The sequence below is a fragment of the Pongo abelii genome, chromosome 4 (genome assembly GCF_028885655.2).
Source record: "Pongo abelii isolate AG06213 chromosome 4, NHGRI_mPonAbe1-v2.0_pri, whole genome shotgun sequence".
In the NCBI taxonomy this organism is placed as follows: Eukaryota; Metazoa; Chordata; class Mammalia; order Primates; family Hominidae; genus Pongo; species Pongo abelii.
This window is the reverse complement of record NC_071989.2, coordinates 1,005,039-1,021,636: the sequence shown is the minus strand read 5'-3', so window position 1 is coordinate 1,021,636 and position 16,598 is coordinate 1,005,039. Positions and strand designations below refer to the sequence as shown.

General features: G+C 61.0%; 1 protein-coding gene across 3 annotated transcripts in view; it reads left to right on the top strand.

Annotated features, from left to right (window-relative positions):
• SLC12A7 (solute carrier family 12 member 7) overlaps positions 1–14,379 on the top strand; it is a 57,783-nt gene extending 43,404 nt beyond the window's left edge. For 2 of the 3 annotated variants that reach the window (XM_024247470.3, XM_054555360.2), the window contains exons 19-24: positions 835–1,004; positions 1,124–1,255; positions 4,163–4,270; positions 6,984–7,162; positions 11,339–11,472; positions 12,359–14,379. In XM_024247470.3, coding sequence (XP_024103238.2) covers positions 835–1,004; positions 1,124–1,255; positions 4,163–4,270; positions 6,984–7,162; positions 11,339–11,472; positions 12,359–12,450 — 815 coding nt within the window. In that variant the 3' untranslated portion in view covers positions 12,451–14,379. The remainder of the gene's footprint in view (positions 1–834; positions 1,005–1,123; positions 1,256–4,162; positions 4,271–6,983; positions 7,163–11,338; positions 11,473–12,358) is intronic. The other variant, XM_063724033.1, reaches the window with a different exon arrangement.
• Positions 14,380–16,598: the final 2,219 nt, after the last annotated feature.

The following is a 16,598-nucleotide window of genomic DNA, read 5'->3' as shown; positions in this document are numbered from 1 at the left end:
GTCCCTTCACTGTCCTCTGTGTCCCCTCACCATCCCCTCACTGTCCCCTCTGCATCCCCTTGCCGTCCCCTCATTGTCCCCTGTATCCCCTCACTGTCCCCTCTGTGTCCCCTCGCTGTCCCGTGTCCCCTCGCCGTCCCCTCAATGTCCCCACTGTCCCCTCTGCATCCCCTTGCTGTCCCCTCACTGTCCCCTCTGCATCCCCTCGCTGTCCCCTCACCATCTCCTTGGTGTACCCTCTGCATCCCCTCGCCATCCCCTCACTGTCCCCTCTGTGTCCCCTCGCCGTCCCCTCACCGTCCCCTCACCGTCCCCTCACTGTCCCCTCTGTGTCCCCTTGCCATTCCCTCACTGTCCCGTGTCCTCTTGCCATCCCGTGTCCCCTCGCTGTCCCCTCACCGTCCCCTCACTGTCCCCTCACCGTCTCCTCACTGTCCCCTCGACGTCCCCAGGCCTGTGCGCTGTCAGGTCCCGATGGGCCTCGAGGCCACCGACCCGAGGGTGTGTGCTCTGAGGCTGTCGAAGGCCCTGGCCCTGGCCCTGGGTGCAGCCATCTGAAAGTGTCCAGGCACTCCCTCCCCTTCTCCCAGAGCCCCGCAGGGGCTGGGGGAGTCCCTGGGCACATGACCAGCAACTGAACTCTGCTGTGAGTCTCTGGCTGGTCCTTGGAGGAGCTGACGGAGTGAGGGTGGGGGCTTTGCGGGGACCCCCCCTCGCCTCGCCGTGCCCGCCCCTGCACTGGCTGTGAGTCCCCGGGGAGGCCAGACACTTCCGCCGAGGCCCCTTCCACACCCTGGCCTCAGATGACCTGCAGACGGCCACCTCTCTCCACAGACACTGTCCGCGACACCACCGCCGCGCACCAGGCTCTGCTGGTGGCCAAGAACATCGACTCGTTTCCGCAAAACCAGGAGCGCTTCGGCGGGGGCCACATCGACGTGTGGTGGATCGTGCACGACGGCGGCATGCTCATGCTGCTGCCCTTCCTGCTGCGCCAGCACAAGGTGGGGCGCGCAACGGGGACGGGGACGGGGACACACCGGCCGGAGCACGGCCACCCCATGTGCTGCGGGCCGGGACGGGCTCCTCCGAGGCCCTGCAGTGATGCCCGCCCCATCTCCAGGTGTGGAGGAAGTGCCGGATGCGCATCTTCACAGTGGCCCAGGTAGATGACAACAGCATCCAGATGAAGAAGGACCTGCAGGTGTTCCTGTACCACCTGCGCATCAGCGCCGAGGTGGAGGTGGTGGAGATGGTGAGGCCTGCAGGCTTGACGGGAGGAGGTGGGGGGAGGTGGGGGGGATGTGGGGGGCGGACGGGGAGGGCTGTGGGCCTTGTGAGGTGGAGGGGGCGATGGGGAAGGCTCTGGGCCTTGTGAGGTGGAGGTGGAGGTGGGGAGGAGAAGGCTCTGGGCCTTGTGAGGTGGAGGTGGAGGTGGAGGTGGGGAAGAGAAGGCTCTGGGCCTTGTGAGGTGGAGAGGGGGATGAGGAGGAGAAGGCGGTGGCGATGTGGCGGGGGCTGCCAGGCCTTGCGGGGTGGTCAAGGAGGCTTGGTTTTGGAATCGCCGGGACATCACAGAAAGCACAGAGCCCCGTGTGTCCCTTGTTGACACCTCGTGTAACGCGGGCGTGGGTGTTGCCCTAGAGCCGGCATCGGCATCTCCGTGTCCCCCATGGTCTCGTGTCCTCCTCGGCCCGGGACCCCGTCCAGGACCTCACACCTCAGTGGTGTTGCCATGGTGGGTGCACCTCTGAGCACCTCCCGTTTTGGGTGCTCTCCCCAGATGGGCTCACGGTCCCACGGCTGGAAACCACACATCAGCAGTCAGGACCCGGGGAGAGGGGCGCTGGTTAGTGAGGCCAGGCTGCAGCCGTTGCATGGGACAGACAGGCCCTCAGTCAGCTATAGGCAGGGCCTGGACAGAGACTCGGCCCGTCTTTCACGGCTGGAGAGGATGGGGTTGATGGGCGGAGGCCTGACATTGGAGCGCTTGCTCCCGGCCCCCAAGCACGGAGCTCTGGGTCCTGGGGATCTGGTGGGCCCCTTGTGCTGGATGGAACCATGCTTGCTCCCTACCAGCCCACCCGGATCCACAGCTGTGCCTTCCCCTCCGGTCCCGGGACTTTGTGGGTTCTGACCCCACGTGGATCACACCGACAACACTGGCCTTGAAGTCAGAACCCGCAAAGTCCTGGTTTCTTCTGGCTCCCGTGAGCCCAGCGCATGGTTTTGCAGGCCCTCAGTGGCCTGGACTCCTGGAGGTGGGTGCTGGGAAGACATAAAGCTGGTTAGAGACTGTCACGCTGTCCCCCAGGAAGCCACCTGTGCCCCTGCAGCAGCCTGGGAGGTGCGGTCTCCCCAGCCCCTCAGCCCCCCAGCCTTCCAGCCCCCCAGCCCTAGGTATGGCAGAGGCCCCGAGCGCCCGCTCCTGGTTTGTGTCGGGCTGTGAGTGAGGCCAGGCACGGCTTCGTGCCTCACCGACAACCTTCTGTGTTTCTGTGTCCGTTCCCGTGGAACTCAGTTGTCCTATGGGGCTGCTCTTCCTCTTGCCCTGCAGGACCTTTCCTAGGCCGAGGGCCGCAGGCCTGCGTGACGCTGGGTGGTTTTCTGCCCAGTTTTGTACACGGGGCTTAGTTTCCACGTGGCTGTGTCTTCGGGGACGATGGCTGGATTTTGTCTTGTTTGGACAAGGCTTTGCGGGTTCAAGGTTGTAGGGGTTATTATTGGTGCTAATAGTCGTATGAATAATGTTATTTCCAAGTCATAAAACCACTTAGTAAAATAGTAACAAAATGCTGCCTGGGAGAACCAGCCCTGCCAGGGGGCCAGGTGGAGCGGCCACTGGGGCCCAGAGGAAACAGGCAAAGTGAGCCCATGGCCCCAGCTGCACCCCCAGCCCCTCTGTGGTGCCAGAAGCAGCTCACCAGCTCCTGAGCAGGGGTTGTTAGCTCTGAAGTCCGGGAACCTGGAACTCCCAGCACCCCTCATGCTCCCAGCCACGTCTCTGGCAGGGCTGGGACTGCCCACCCCTCCGTAGCCCTGGCCGCAGGGACAAGTGTCACCTGGCTGGAGAGGGGCATGTGGGCTGCTGCCATTCAGTCTGGCATGCTGTTTATTTTTATAAAAAAAGTTTTGAGACAGTTTCGCTCTGTCCCTAAGGCTGGAACCTCCACCTCCTGGGTTCAGGCAATTCTCCTGCCTCAGCCTCCTGAGTAGCTGGGACTACACCACACCTGGCTAATTTTTTTTTTTTCTTGTATTTTTAGTAGAGATGGGGTTTCACCATGATGGCCAGGCTGGTCTCGTACTTCTGACCTCAGGTGATCCACCCGCCTCGGCCTCCCAAAGTGTTGGGATGACAGGTGTGAGCCACCGCGCCTGATCTGGTGTGCTGTTTTAAATACTGGTGCTTAACAGGCACAGCTGCTCCCAACTCCCATGAGCCAGGTGCAGCGGGTGTGGCAGGTGAGACGCACGGGTCCTGCACGGCGGGTGTGGTGAATGAGATGCAGGGATCCCGCACGGCGGGTGCGGTGGGTCCCACACTGTGGATGTTCCGGGTGAGACGCAGGGATCCCGCACGGCGGGTGCAGTGGGTGAGACACAGCGGTCCCACACTGTGGATGTTCCGGGTGAGACGCAGTGGTCCCGCACGGCAGGTGTAGTGAATGAGACGCAGGGTCCCGCACGGCGGGTGCAGCGGGGGAGACTCAGGGTCCCGCACAGCGGGCGCTGAGGTTGTGCTGTGGCTTCTCCATGTGTCCTGGGTGGGTTTCCCATGGTGCCAAGCCCCCCTGAGCATAGACAATGACACCTGTGAGCGTGGATCGTGCAGCCCCACGGGGCAGTGCCTCGCCCTGAGCCGCGTGTGCTGTGTTGGTTTGTGGCTGTGGCCTTGTCCTCACGGCTGTCCTTGTGCCCGGTTGGAGGGTCCCCAGGAGGGACATGAGCAGAGCGTGTGTGCGGCGTGACTCCCCATCATGCGCTCACACCTTCCTGGCCACTGGGCGGGGCGCCTGAGAGCCAGAGGGGGCCTGTGGGGCCCGGGACACGTGGCCTTTCCCACCGCCCAGGGCGGCTCAGTCTCTGGGTACCGGGTGGTGTTGGAGCCATCCATGGTTCTGTGCACACTGGGCTCACTACGTGCTTGGGAACTTTCTAGGTTGAAAACGACATATCTGCTTTCACCTACGAGAGGACACTAATGATGGAACAGAGGTCGCAGATGCTGAAGCAGATGCAGCTGTCCAAGAACGAGCAGGAGCGAGAGGTACGTGGGGGCCGCGGCCACAGAGACCAGGCTTTCTGAGAAGTACAGCCAGCTTTGCTGAGTCTTTTCTGGGACCCTCCTGCAGCCCACGAGGGTCCTCCAGAGAGCATGCCTCAGGTACTGCGTTGCAGTCTCAGCCCCCAGCCTGCGTGGAGGTGGCAGAGGCCCTGCAGGAGCACAGGAGTGGCGTCAGAGCCAGAGCTCATCGGAGCCTGGCGTGCGGGCGCCTGGTTAGAGGAACGGCAGCCTGCCAGATGCACGCTCATGTGCAGGAAGGGACGAGGGCCGGGACCTTTGAACTTAGCTTTTCTAACCAAGCAGCATGCAGGCAGGAGACATGGGGACCCTCCCCAAGGGCAGTGCCCTCTGACAGGGTCAGTGGCTTCTGAGCCGGATGAGTGCCCACAGCTTCTTACGATGGCCGCTTTGTCTCACAGCCTGAAACCCTGGAGCCCCTCAGTGCCCTTCCCCGCAGCGTGCACAGATTTCTGTCCTGTCCAAGACCAAGTGGGAGGGGAGAGTGAGTGTGCAGGGAGGGAAGGAAGCGAGCTGGAGGGGAGGTGCCACCACCCCCACCCCCCATCCCCCAACGCAGACCTGTGCAGCCTCCGTGCGTGGAAGCTGCCTGCCCGGCTGCAGCGGCTTTGACTCCGTGGCTGCTGAGGACGTCCGGGTGTGTCCACCCGAGTTACACTGGCCTGGGCCCCGTGGCCACTGTGAGACCCCAAGGGCAGGCGTTTTTGTGGTCACTTCGCACTGGAGGATGGCACGGGGATCAACTGGTAGCGGGACGCTCAGCTCTGTGAGGTCACGGCCTCGTGGGGTCTTCGTGGGTCCCACCAGGCTGGCATCACACACGTGTCTGTGTCTGCAGACCAGGTGCAGGTGTTGGTTTTCTGAGACTGCAGTGACAGCGGAGGCAGGGACGGAGGATTCACCTGCCCTGGGGCCTCGGCCTCAGCAGGAACCTGTGGTCCACGGGTCTGCGTGTGGGGCCATATGCGCTGACAGCCGGAATCACTAAGCAGCGACCACCGCTCTCCCCCCACAGAGAAAGGCACGTGGAGCTGCGGTCCTGCCCACTCCCAGACCCCGGGCAGGTCAGGGTGGGCACAGATGCAGGACACGGGGGGACGCCCAGCTTGTCTGTGGACAGAGACCCCTTCCACGGGGGCCCGGGCAGCCGGGAGTGTCTGGGAGGACCCACATCCTCTGTTTCCATCCAGGCCAGGTCCCTGAGATCCAGCAGGGTCGCCCTGGCGTCACAAGGTTCAGCCTGGGTCCAGCTAGGAACAAGAATCATCCACGGCTTGATGGGAAGTTCAGTGTGGAGGGTCAGCAAATGCTGACCGAGGAGGGACCGGGAGCGGGAACAGCAAGCTCGAGCTCGAAGGGCCCCTCCTGGGCCAGGTGGGGGTTGGAGGTGTCACTGCTCTGCAGAGGCCGGGGTTTGGCTGAGCTGCTGTGCAGAGGCTGGGTGGGCACCCTCTAGTGCCTTACACGGTGGCCCTCGGGCCAGGCGGGCGGCGCTGGCTCTGCCGAGAGCAGGCAGCCCTTGGGCTCTGGTTTCACATTCAAGGCCACGGGAAATTTAGGCCGGGCCGGGCTGTGAGGTGGCTGCAGCGCCAGCCACAATGAGTAGAGGCCTGGGGCCCACTGTCCGTGTCCAGAGAGGGAGGCAGCCCCAGGCCCTCCCCCATCTGTGCCAACCTCTTCCCTTTCGGGAAGGACCGACATCCAAGTTAAAACATTTTTATCCAGGGAGGAAGAACCTGGTCCAGTGAAATCACTCTGGGCCTTTGGTTTTTTAAAATCACCCCGGGGCTCACAAACTCCTGATGCCCCTGGGACGAGTGGCTCTCCGGGCTGCGTCACAAACTCAGGCGGGGCTCCAGCTGCAGTGGGCGAGGTGGCCATTCCGGTGTGTGCATAAATAGCACTTCCAAGGTGGCACCCGTGTCTGGGAGCTCCCATTGGCCTACCTGTCAGGCTGGCCGCGACAGCACGGAGGGTGTGAAGGGTGCAGGGAGGAAGGAGAACCCAGAGGAGGGTGTTTAACCACCAGGGGCTGCGCCGTTGGTGTGACCTCGCGGTGAGGGCGCCACTTCCCCTTCGGCGCCTACAGCTAGGGGCGCGGAAAGTGTTTTCATTTTCCTCGGATTGTCAGAAGTGACACACGGGGCCGGCCCTGTCATTGGCCCCAGCGGTGCCCCACAGGGCCCCTGTCAGCCTGGCTGGCCCCCAAACGTCCCCTGGCTGGTCAGACACAGCCTGCTTCCCCGGGGACAGGGCCTGGATGCTGGCACGGCCCCACCTGCCCCAAGCCTCCCTGAGACGGGGACGCCTGTGTGCTGGTCGTGTGAGCGAGCGGGTGGTCTGGGGTGAACACCGCGTGCGTGGAGCCTCGTCAGGTGAGGGGAGACTCTGCCAGCACGTGTCCCCTCTTGTCAGTACGGGGTCGTGGGGCCTTTCCAGTTCAGGGCCAGGGCGGGAAGGTGAGGGGGTGAGCATTTGGTCGGGAAGCCTGGGAGGAGGGAGACAGTCACGGGGGCGGCGCAGGGCCGGTGTGGGACGCCAGGCTGGGTCCCGGGTCAGGCGCGCAGGGCCCTTTAGGTTCTGTGAGCTGGTCTCACCTCCCGCCTGGCATCCCGGGTCGTTCTCTCCCGGAGGAGTTTTGAGACCGGCTAGTCTCACCGAGTCCCGGGCCCGCCAGGCCCAGCTGATCCACGACAGGAACACCGCGTCCCACACCGCAGCGGCAGCCAGGACCCAAGCACCGCCTACGCCAGACAAGGTGCAAATGACCTGGACCAGGGAGAAGCTGATCGCTGAGAAGTACAGGAACAGAGACACCAGCCTGTCCGGTTTCAAAGACCTCTTCAGCATGAAGCCGTGAGTGTCCGTGCGTGTGGCCTGGGGAGAACAGATCCTGGCACTGCTGGCCCGGCAGTGAGGACAGAGTCCCTTCCCTGACCACTGAAGAGCTTCAGGGCAACCTTGCAGGCCAGTGGGCCCGTTAGAGAACGGGGAGCCGCCTGAGTGGGCGCTGAGGGGTCCTGGTGCCAAGGCCGGGCCCTGAGTTCAGCCCTGTGGCCAGGCGCTGAGGGATCCTTCTAGTGCCAAGGCCGGGAGTCCTTGTAGGACCTAGGTGCCAAGCGCTGAGGGGTCCTTCTAGTGCCAAGTGCTGAGGAGTCCTTGTAGGACCTAGGGTGGGCCCCGATGTTAACCCCGCAGCTGGGTGACGAGCGGTCCTCCTGGTACCTGGGCCCGGCCCTGAAGTCAGCCCTGCGGCCAGGCCTGCTTTGCTCAGGCAAGCCTCACTGCGGCAGGCAGATGGGTCTGTTCCATGGAGGTGAGGAGGCGTGTGCCACTGGGCACGGAATTCCTGGCCTTCACCCCGTGGGTGGTTCAGGCTGCTGTCGGGCCCTAGGGCCTGCCCTACGCCAAGGCTCCCACCTGTGGCCTTGGGCTGCGAACACCAGGGCTGTACAGGGTCCTTGGGGGTGTGGGTTTGGTTCTGCAGACGCAGCCTCTGAGTTCCGGATGAGAGCGCCAGAGACACCTCTCACCCGGGGTCAGAGCCAGACTCTAAAGCCAGGTTCTCAGGAAGGGCTGGGGGCTCCCGGGCCCTGTGGGGTGGGACGAGGCGGCCTTCTCCCGGGCAGCCATGATATCTGGAACAGCCTGGTGCTCTCTCCTGAAGTCAGTAACGCACTCTTGTTTTTCTCTGCTGCATAGAGAATGGGGAAACCTGTAAGTCCACTCGCTACAACCAGGTCGCCTTCCGGGCCCGGTTGCCCTGCATGCGTGTGTCTGTGTGCGTGTTCTAGGCCTGTGCCTGCCCCGTGCACGGTGGCTTGTGTGCGTCCGCGTGCAGCCAGAGCTTACCCAGAGCTGCCGCGGCTTCCACGTCAGTTTCCTGTTGCCTTCGCTCCCCTCTGTTCACGGTGGTTTCAGCACACACCTGAAGCCTCTTCCTAAGCGAGGCCCAGAAACTGAGACCTGGGAGGTGGCCGAGCCGCTCCGGAGTGGAGGGGAGGCGTGCACCTCGCGGGGCCTGTCAGTGAGTCCGGTGAGGCCCAGGAACTGAGACCTGGGAGGTGGCCGAGCCGCTCCGGAGTGGAGGGGAGGCGTGCACCTCGCGGGGCCTGTCAGTGAGTCCGGTGAGGCCCAGGAACTGAGACCTGGGAGGTGGCCGAGCCGCTCCGGAGTGAAGGGGAGGCGTGCACCTCGCGGGGCCTGTCAGTGAGTCCGGTGAGGCCCAGGAACTGAGACCTGGGAGGTGGCCGAGCCGCTCCGGAGTGGAGGGGAGGCGTGCACCTCGCGGGGCCCATCAGTGAGTCCATCCACGTCCTTCTGGGTCAGGCGCTAGCTGAGTCGCGTCCCCATCCGGAATGCCTTCCATGTTAAAGCTGTCCAGCCTCCAGGTGGAGAGGGGTGCAGATCAGTTCTCTGTGTTCGGACCCTCGGGCGGGAGCTACCTGCGTCTGAGCTCCGGGGCAGGTGGGAGGGAGTACCCTGGACGGACCCCCAAGCTGCTCCCTGGGAGTCCTCGATGCTGTCTCTGACCCCTGCCTGCCCCCGCTAGTAACCGCCTGGGCCATGTTTTCCTTGTGGGCAGGCAGTGCCTGGGGCCTGAGTGAGGAACACCTTGGCTGAGTGGCCGCACTTCCCTTTTTATCTTTAACCCCGAAACCTGAATTAATCAGACTCGAGAACCTGTGCAGCTACGTGGGAGGTGTGCAGGGAATCCCTGTACTTCCTGCTCCATTCTGTAAATCTGAAAGTGCCTTCAGAATAGCATGTTAATTAAAGCCGCAGAACGACATAGACCCAGGAGTAGGGTTTGACACACAAATGCACAGGCACACACACTGGGGGACCCGCGGTGGCACCTGTGCCTCCTCCCAGCACCGGGGCTTGCCTCCCCTTGGCCGGGGCAGGGGCAGGTCCCCGCAGGCCTGTAGGGTCAGGAGAAGATGGGCCTGAATGGACGACGCGTGGGCTTTGTGTTCACGTGGGGCGTGCGTCTGGGATGGCACTGACTCTCCTGGCCCATCAGTTCCTCGGGGTGGGGCTGGGAGAAGCCCTCCGAAGATCTAGAGGTCGGCCCTGACCTCTTCTGGGCAGTGCAGGCGTGAGATGTGCGCGGCTTACTGTGACGTCCCCGGGAGCACACTTCCGGATGTCTGTGTGTTTGCGTGCTCGTGTGTACCTGTCAGCGCACCTGCCGGTGGACGTGTATCTGCCTCTGTGCACATCCACGTACATGTTAGTGTGCATGTCTTACATGTTAGTGTGTCTGCACGCGTTTGCACATTGACTGCATGCCTGTTTGTGTGCTTATTAGTGTGACTGTATGCCTGTGTGTGTACACGTCAGTGTGTCTGCATGTGTGTGTGTGTGTACACAGTGTGCGTGTCTGTGCCTGTGCCTGCACTGGTCCTCCTTGCTGTGGCGGCCGGCACACTCCACCAGTAGCCAAGGGCCAGGTCCCTGCTTCACCCCAGCACTCACTGGCTGTGGACATGCTGCCCACACCAACCCCCCTGTGCTCCTGGCCTGCTTTCACTTCCTGCAACTGCTCTTTGTCCCGAAACACACTGGTAATTGTGGTCTATCCAGAAGTCGAATTCAAAGTTCCAAGTTCCTGGCACGAAAGCCCCTTGACTGTGCTGTGGACAGAGACCCCATCTGTAATTAGACCAAGCTGGAGAGAAGATAGAAGGTCTCTCCCTGTGTTCCTCCTGGAAATTGGTGGTTATGATCAGGTTTATTTGGCTTAAGCGTCAAGTGGATCAAAGGGCGTGAGCCTGGATGGCGTCTGTGGGGCCTCTCCGTGACCCTGCATGGGCGGCCTCTGTCTGTCCGCCGCCGCCCCTCTGTGTCCAGGGCACTGGTGACCTCCCCAGGGGGCCACAGTCCCGACTGCACTGACTGCAGCTGGCCTGAGACCCGCTCTGACTTGCAAGTCTGTACACGGGCCGGGCTTTTCCAACATAGAAACGTGAGCGCTCCCCTAGGGCTGCCCTCTGCCGGCGTTTCCCGAGGTGGCCTCCTGGAACGCCAGTTCTGCTGCAGTTTAGGGGTCTGCCTAGGAGGGGACCGTGGGGTAGAGGGAGATAAGCTCTGTCCCGCAGGGGCCTGAGCACCTCACAGCATGATTCTGCAGTGTCCCCAAACCTACTTGGCTGGGGAGCCTCCTTGGGGGCTGTGGCCAGGCCCAGGCCTCCAGGGACGCTTTGAGACATGGACTGGCCACAGCAGATTCAGAGAGCAGACAGGGAGGGTCGTGGAGCAGAGCTGCGTCGTCAGTGAGGACGGAAGGCGGCGGCTGGACGGCCACACGGTGGAAGTGCTTGTCCTTTAGCCCTTGGCCAGGCAGGGGCAGGGTGGGCTGTAGGAGGGGACCCCAGTAGTGGCCACTGTGGGCCTGTGCCTCCAGCTGAGTTCTCGGCATACCCTGTCCCTGTCAGGCCTGGGAGCTTCAGCAGCAATGGCTGCACAGGCCGGTGTGGGGGACTCTGGGCCTTTCCTTCTTGAGCTTCCGGCCCCTTGGACCCAGTTGTATCAGGACCCTCGGAGAGGTGGCCATGTGTGCCCAGCCTGACGGGTCTGTGTTTGGCAGCGTCTGATGTGGGATTTAGGGACAACGCTGTAGATGTCAAGAGAAATGTGTCAGCCTTGAAGGCGTCAGGCACACGGGACACCCAGACAGCTTCCACTCTGTTCTGCCTGCTGTGCAGACGTAGATGTAGTTAAGAAAGCGCTTGCGGTTTGTGTTGTGTGACTATAGCCCTTAGAAGCTTGGTAGCCTTAGTGGGCTGAGTTCTAGGTCCCTGGAGGCCAAAGCATCCCGCTGCTGAACGCCCGCCCTGGCTGCAGTCAGCGCCTCTCGCTCGGAGCCGCCACCTCTGCATCCTTCAGGGTCAGAGAATCTGCCTGATCCTGACGCACACAGCCCTTTCCAACACGTGTGAATGCAGCTCATCAGGGCTCGGCTCAGCCTCGTGTCCGGAGCGTGGGGTGCACCCGCCACCTGCTGACTGTGCCCACCTCCCCCCGCAGGGACCAGTCCAACGTCAGGCGGATGCACACGGCTGTGAAGCTCAATGGCGTCGTCCTCAACAAGTCCCAGGACGCGCAGCTGGTCCTGCTCAACATGCCAGGTCCTCCCAAAAACCGGCAGGGAGACGAGAACTGTATCCTTTCCCGCAGTGTACCTGCTGGGCGTGCGGGCACCCCCTGGCGGCTTCTCGCTAAGACCCGGGTTTGTGGGTGCTGGGAGTGAGGCTGGCTTCCCGCCTCTCCTTCAGCCCCAGGCCCTGGGAGCTGCGACCGGGATGCAGTGGGGCTCTGAGCCCAGTGGTGACGGGGCCAGAGTTGGGGCCAACCCTGGCATTGGTATGGGGGAGGGAGGGCCCGCCTACAGTACCAGCCCCACTGTCCCCGGGTGCTCAGGGCTGCCCTGGGGCTGGGAGGCTCCCCGTGATGTACCCCCACAGCAGCTGTGCATTCTGGGACCTCCGCTGGGGCTCAGCCACACCCTGCGCTGGCGATGGTGGGAGGTGAGGAGCCCAGCTCTCGGCTTTAAGGCCACACTTGGTTGCAGCTTTGGGAATTTGTGCTTTGTTTGGAAGAACTCCGCATCTGGGTGTATTGGCACAGACAGGGCGACGCCTGGCACATCCCTGCCAGGTTGGCACCAAGAACTGGGGCCAGTGAGGGCATGTCCTCCACGTGTCCTGGTCAGAATCCGTGGCCCAGGTCCCCTGTAGGCTGGTGAGGACCCAGTCCCCTGGCTGGGGTTCCCCGTCGGGTGGGGTCAGCACCGTGGGCTGTCTCTGCTCGTCCTCCCTGTGGCCATGGTGCTCCCTCTCTTTCCTGAGCACCGGCCCCTCTCTCCCCTGCCCTGCTCCTCCCCGCCTGGGGGTCTCTCTAATCCCCACCTCTCTTTTCGCCTTGCTTCTGGGTTTCTCAAACCAAATCTTAGCTAACCAGGAAGAGGATAAAACCTCACTCCTATCACGATTTTAGCTACACACACCCAGGTGAGATCAGCTGTAGCCTTAATTCTGTTGACCGCAGACATGGAGTTTCTTGAAGTCCTGACTGAGGGGCTGAACAGAGTCCTCCTGGTCAGGGGTGGTGGCCGGGAGGTGATCACCATCTACTCCTAACGCCCAACAGCATCACGGCACTCTGGGACAGGCACAGAGGACGGCGTGGGCAGCCTGGGCTTGGCCCAGGGAAACAGACGGCAGACACACCTGTCCCCCAGTGATGCTGCCCAAGCTGCCCATGGGGCTTCCTACGGAAGTTTCTAGGCCCATCACCTAGGGCTGTCCTGTTCAGCCTTAACAGGCTCAGCAAATCAGGGCGTGGCTGGACGATTTCCTTGCATCTGAGGGCAGACACTGCTACAGGAGTGACCTGGACGTGGCCGGATCTTCTTGCAGGTCACAAGAAGCCAGTGAGCCCTCGCCTTGGTTTCTGGAAGTTCTTTTCCTCGGCTGGATTTACCCAGTGGTTAGGTTGCATTTGTACCCCATCCAGAACATTCTTGGAAGAGCACCCGGAGCTGAAGCTGTCCCTGATGATGAAGGTGAAATGTCAGCCCTGGCCGTGGCTCCGCTCAGGACCCCGGTCACCTCCGAGTCACTCTGTTCCTTGACTGTCTTTGTGTTTCTGTACCTCAAGGCGGTGAAGCTGGAGGACTCTGTCCACGCCTGTGTCACCCTTGTGCGGGAGCATCTGGGCTCAGCAGGGCCACATTTCACGAGCTGAGGCGTGGGCCGGGGCCATCTGGAAAGGGAACTCGGCTTTTCCAGAACGTGGTGGATCATCTGTCAGGTGTGTGGTGAGCACGTTGTGTTCTTCAGGGCCTGTGCTCCGGGAAGGAGCCCCCAGCTGTGGCTCTGCCATGCCGGGCTGTGTTTGCAGCCGTCCGAGTCTCCATCCGCCTTCAGAAAACCAGCCACTTCTTTTCATAAGCACTGACAGGGCCCAGCCCATAGCCACCGGTGCGATCACTGCCTCACGCAGGCGAATGCACTGAACCCCAGGGGCACACGCACGCAGAGTGAACAGTGAGTTCCCCCCACGGCCCACGACAGCCAGGACTGCCCACCCCACCCCACCCCAGGAGCACGGCGCACAGTTCAGCCTCTGAGCTGGCTCACACGTGCCATCCCCACCCCGGTGCTCCAGGGAAGGAGGACATGGCCCCCGTGTGGGAGGTCCTCGGACAGCAGTGGCGCCTGGTGTCAGGTCTGTCTGGCTGAGTCCTGGGCGTCCCCTGCCATGGCCTTTGCCTTGCATGGAGGCGGCGGTGGCACTGAAGAGATAGCTTTCAAAGGCCCAACACTTTGCACTTCGGCTGTGAGTTTCTGCTTTGTAGGTTGTGGTCACATTTGCAGGCTGCGGGCAGTGGCACCGACTTAGGCCTCCCTTTCTATGTGGCGTATTTATTTATTTAAACACCCCAGGGAGTTACATGGGAATGAGTTTGTCCATAAAGAGGTTGCTTCTAGAGGCCCCAGATGGCCAGGCCTTGGGCTACGTCCGGCTTGCATGGTCTCCCAAGGGAGAGACTGCACTTGTGCCCCCAGATGTTTCTGAGGAGCCGCACTAGGGCTGGCATTGCTGTAGAGTGACGGCTGCTGACCAGAGCGTGTCCCAGACATCACAGCAGTTCCCACAGCCTCTGCCTGCCTTGGCTAAGCATGAGTTAAGCAGCAAAACGCTCCTCCGTGTCTGGATGGGGCCGGCAGGTCCTGTGTCCCCTGCACCTGGAGAGCAGGCTAGAGGTACAGCGGCCACATGGTGCTGGCTTTGAACGTTGGTTGGTGGCTGGAAAACAGCCCTGCTTCTGGATGTTTCTGAGGGCCGCTCAGTTCTGCACACGAAACGCCTCGTTAGGGCTCAGCTCTGCCTCCGCCCTGGGCTGCAGCCTCTGCACGCAAGCACCAGGCATCCTTTGTGTTGTCAACTCCCTGTAACCAGTAACTACAGCTATTTACAATTGACTCCGTTTCCTTTTGTAGGTTCCCTGTCTTTGTTCTTTGTATGATTGTGTTAGTAGAAAAATAAAATCCTATGAAATCTGAGTATGTGGAAGAATCTCTTGAGTCTCATTCAGCATGAAAGACAGCTGGAGAAAATGTACTGGCCACCCCTTCTCTAGCAGGAGCTTCAGGGCTGACCAGCCACAGCCAACTCAGGTGGCTGAAGAGTGACTATATGAATTGGACGAGGGCTTCCAAATCATGTCATCGGCTTGGAAATGACCTTACCCCAAACTTCCTAGTGCTGTGTGTTGAAGTGACCCAATCTATGTATTTATTTCTGAGACAGAGTCTCTGTTGCCTAGGCTGGAATGCAGTGGCGCCACCTCAGCTCACTGCAACCTCCACCTCCCAGGTTCAAGCTATTTTCCTGCCTCAGCCTCCCGAATAGTTGGGATCACAGGCGTGTACCACCACGCCCAGCTAATTTTTGTATTTTAGTAGAGAGAGATGGGGTTTCACCATGTGGGCCAGGCTGGTCTCGAACTCCTGACCTCAAGTGATCTGCCTGCCTCAGCCTCCAAAAGTGCTGGGATTACAGGCGTGAGCCATCATGCCTGGCCATTTGATTTATAATTTATATAGGGATGGAGGCACCAGAGAGTCCACCATCGGGAAGGGCCCGTGGTTCCTGAAAGTGTGAGACACAGAGCCACCCCTTCCCCGGCAGGTCCACTCCTGGTGTGTGGCACAGCCTCAGGAACGGGTGCACGCAAGTTCACAGCAGCCAAAATGGATGCAGTCCGAGAACATGCTGAGTCCATGTGGGCCGTGCCTGCTGCGGGCCTCACTCAGAACCAGGAGCCAAGCTTGGAAGCCTCATGCTTGGGAGGAAGCTGGACACAAAGTGTCTCACGCTGTGGGACTACACTTAACATGAAATGCCAGAGTGGGCCAGGCACAGAGACAGGACGTGCACTGGCGGGTGCCGGGGGTGGGTCAAGGGGAATGGGGGGAGATGGGGGATGGGGGGAGGCTGCTTACAGGGTATGGATTTCTTTTTGGGTGAAAATGTTCTGAAATGGCTGTGGTGAAGCTTATGTGACTGAACATGCTGGAACACTGCCTTGTGCATGACGAAGGGCGAATTGTGTGTGTGAAGCTGTTGGGCACTGTGTCCAGCAGGCCTGACACATGGTGGACAGGAAGGGACACGGCACAGGAGGGTGGCGGGTCCTGTTCTGGCTCTCGGGCCACAGGAGAGTGACCGTGAGAGCAGCGTCGTCCTCCGACCCCTGAGGGGTGAGTGCTGGCTGCACCCAGGCATCCACACGCAGGACTCAGAGCACGGGAGCGGCTGGCTAGGGTGGGCCTACTGTCCTGAGGGCCACGTGCTCACAAATTCCAGCAGGGAGGTTTGGGGACCCACTGATGCCTACACATCTGGGACCAGGGCCCAGCCAGAAACCCCTAGGTGTCCCCTCCCCTGGGACCCCGAAAACCAGGCTGCCTCCTAGCCTTGGCCGGTGCTTCCCAAGGAACAAGAACTCGGCTAGAGCAGTCACCCACTCATTCGCTCACTCGTTCACACACTAACTCATTCACACACTAACTCGCCCACTCATTCACAAACTTGCCCATTCACACACTAACCCACTCGTTCACACACCCACTCATTCACACACTAACTCACCTACTCATTCGCACACTAACTCATTCACTAACCCACCCACTCGTTCACACTAATCCACTCATTCACACACTAACCCACTCGTTCACACACCCATTCACTAACCCACTCGTTCATACACCCACTCATTCACACACTAACCCACCCACTCATTCACTCACATACCCACTCATTCACACACTCACATTAACTCACCCACTTGTTCACACACTAATTCACCCACTCGTTCACACACCCACTCGTTCACAAACTCGCCCACTCGTTCACACACACACTCATCCACACACTAACCCATGCATTCACACACTCATTCACATACTAACCCACTCACACACTAACTCACCCACTCCTTCACACACTAACCAACTCATTCACACACTAACCCATTCACACACCCACTCATTCACACACTAGCCCACTCGTTCACACACCCACTCATTTACACACTAACCCACTCTTACACCCATTCACACACCCACTCATTCACACACTGATTAACACTAACCCACCCACTCACATTCACACACCCACTGACACACACTAACCCACTCATTCACACACTAACTCACCCATTCACACACTAACCCACTCGTTTACACACCCATTCACTAACTCACCCACTCATTCACAC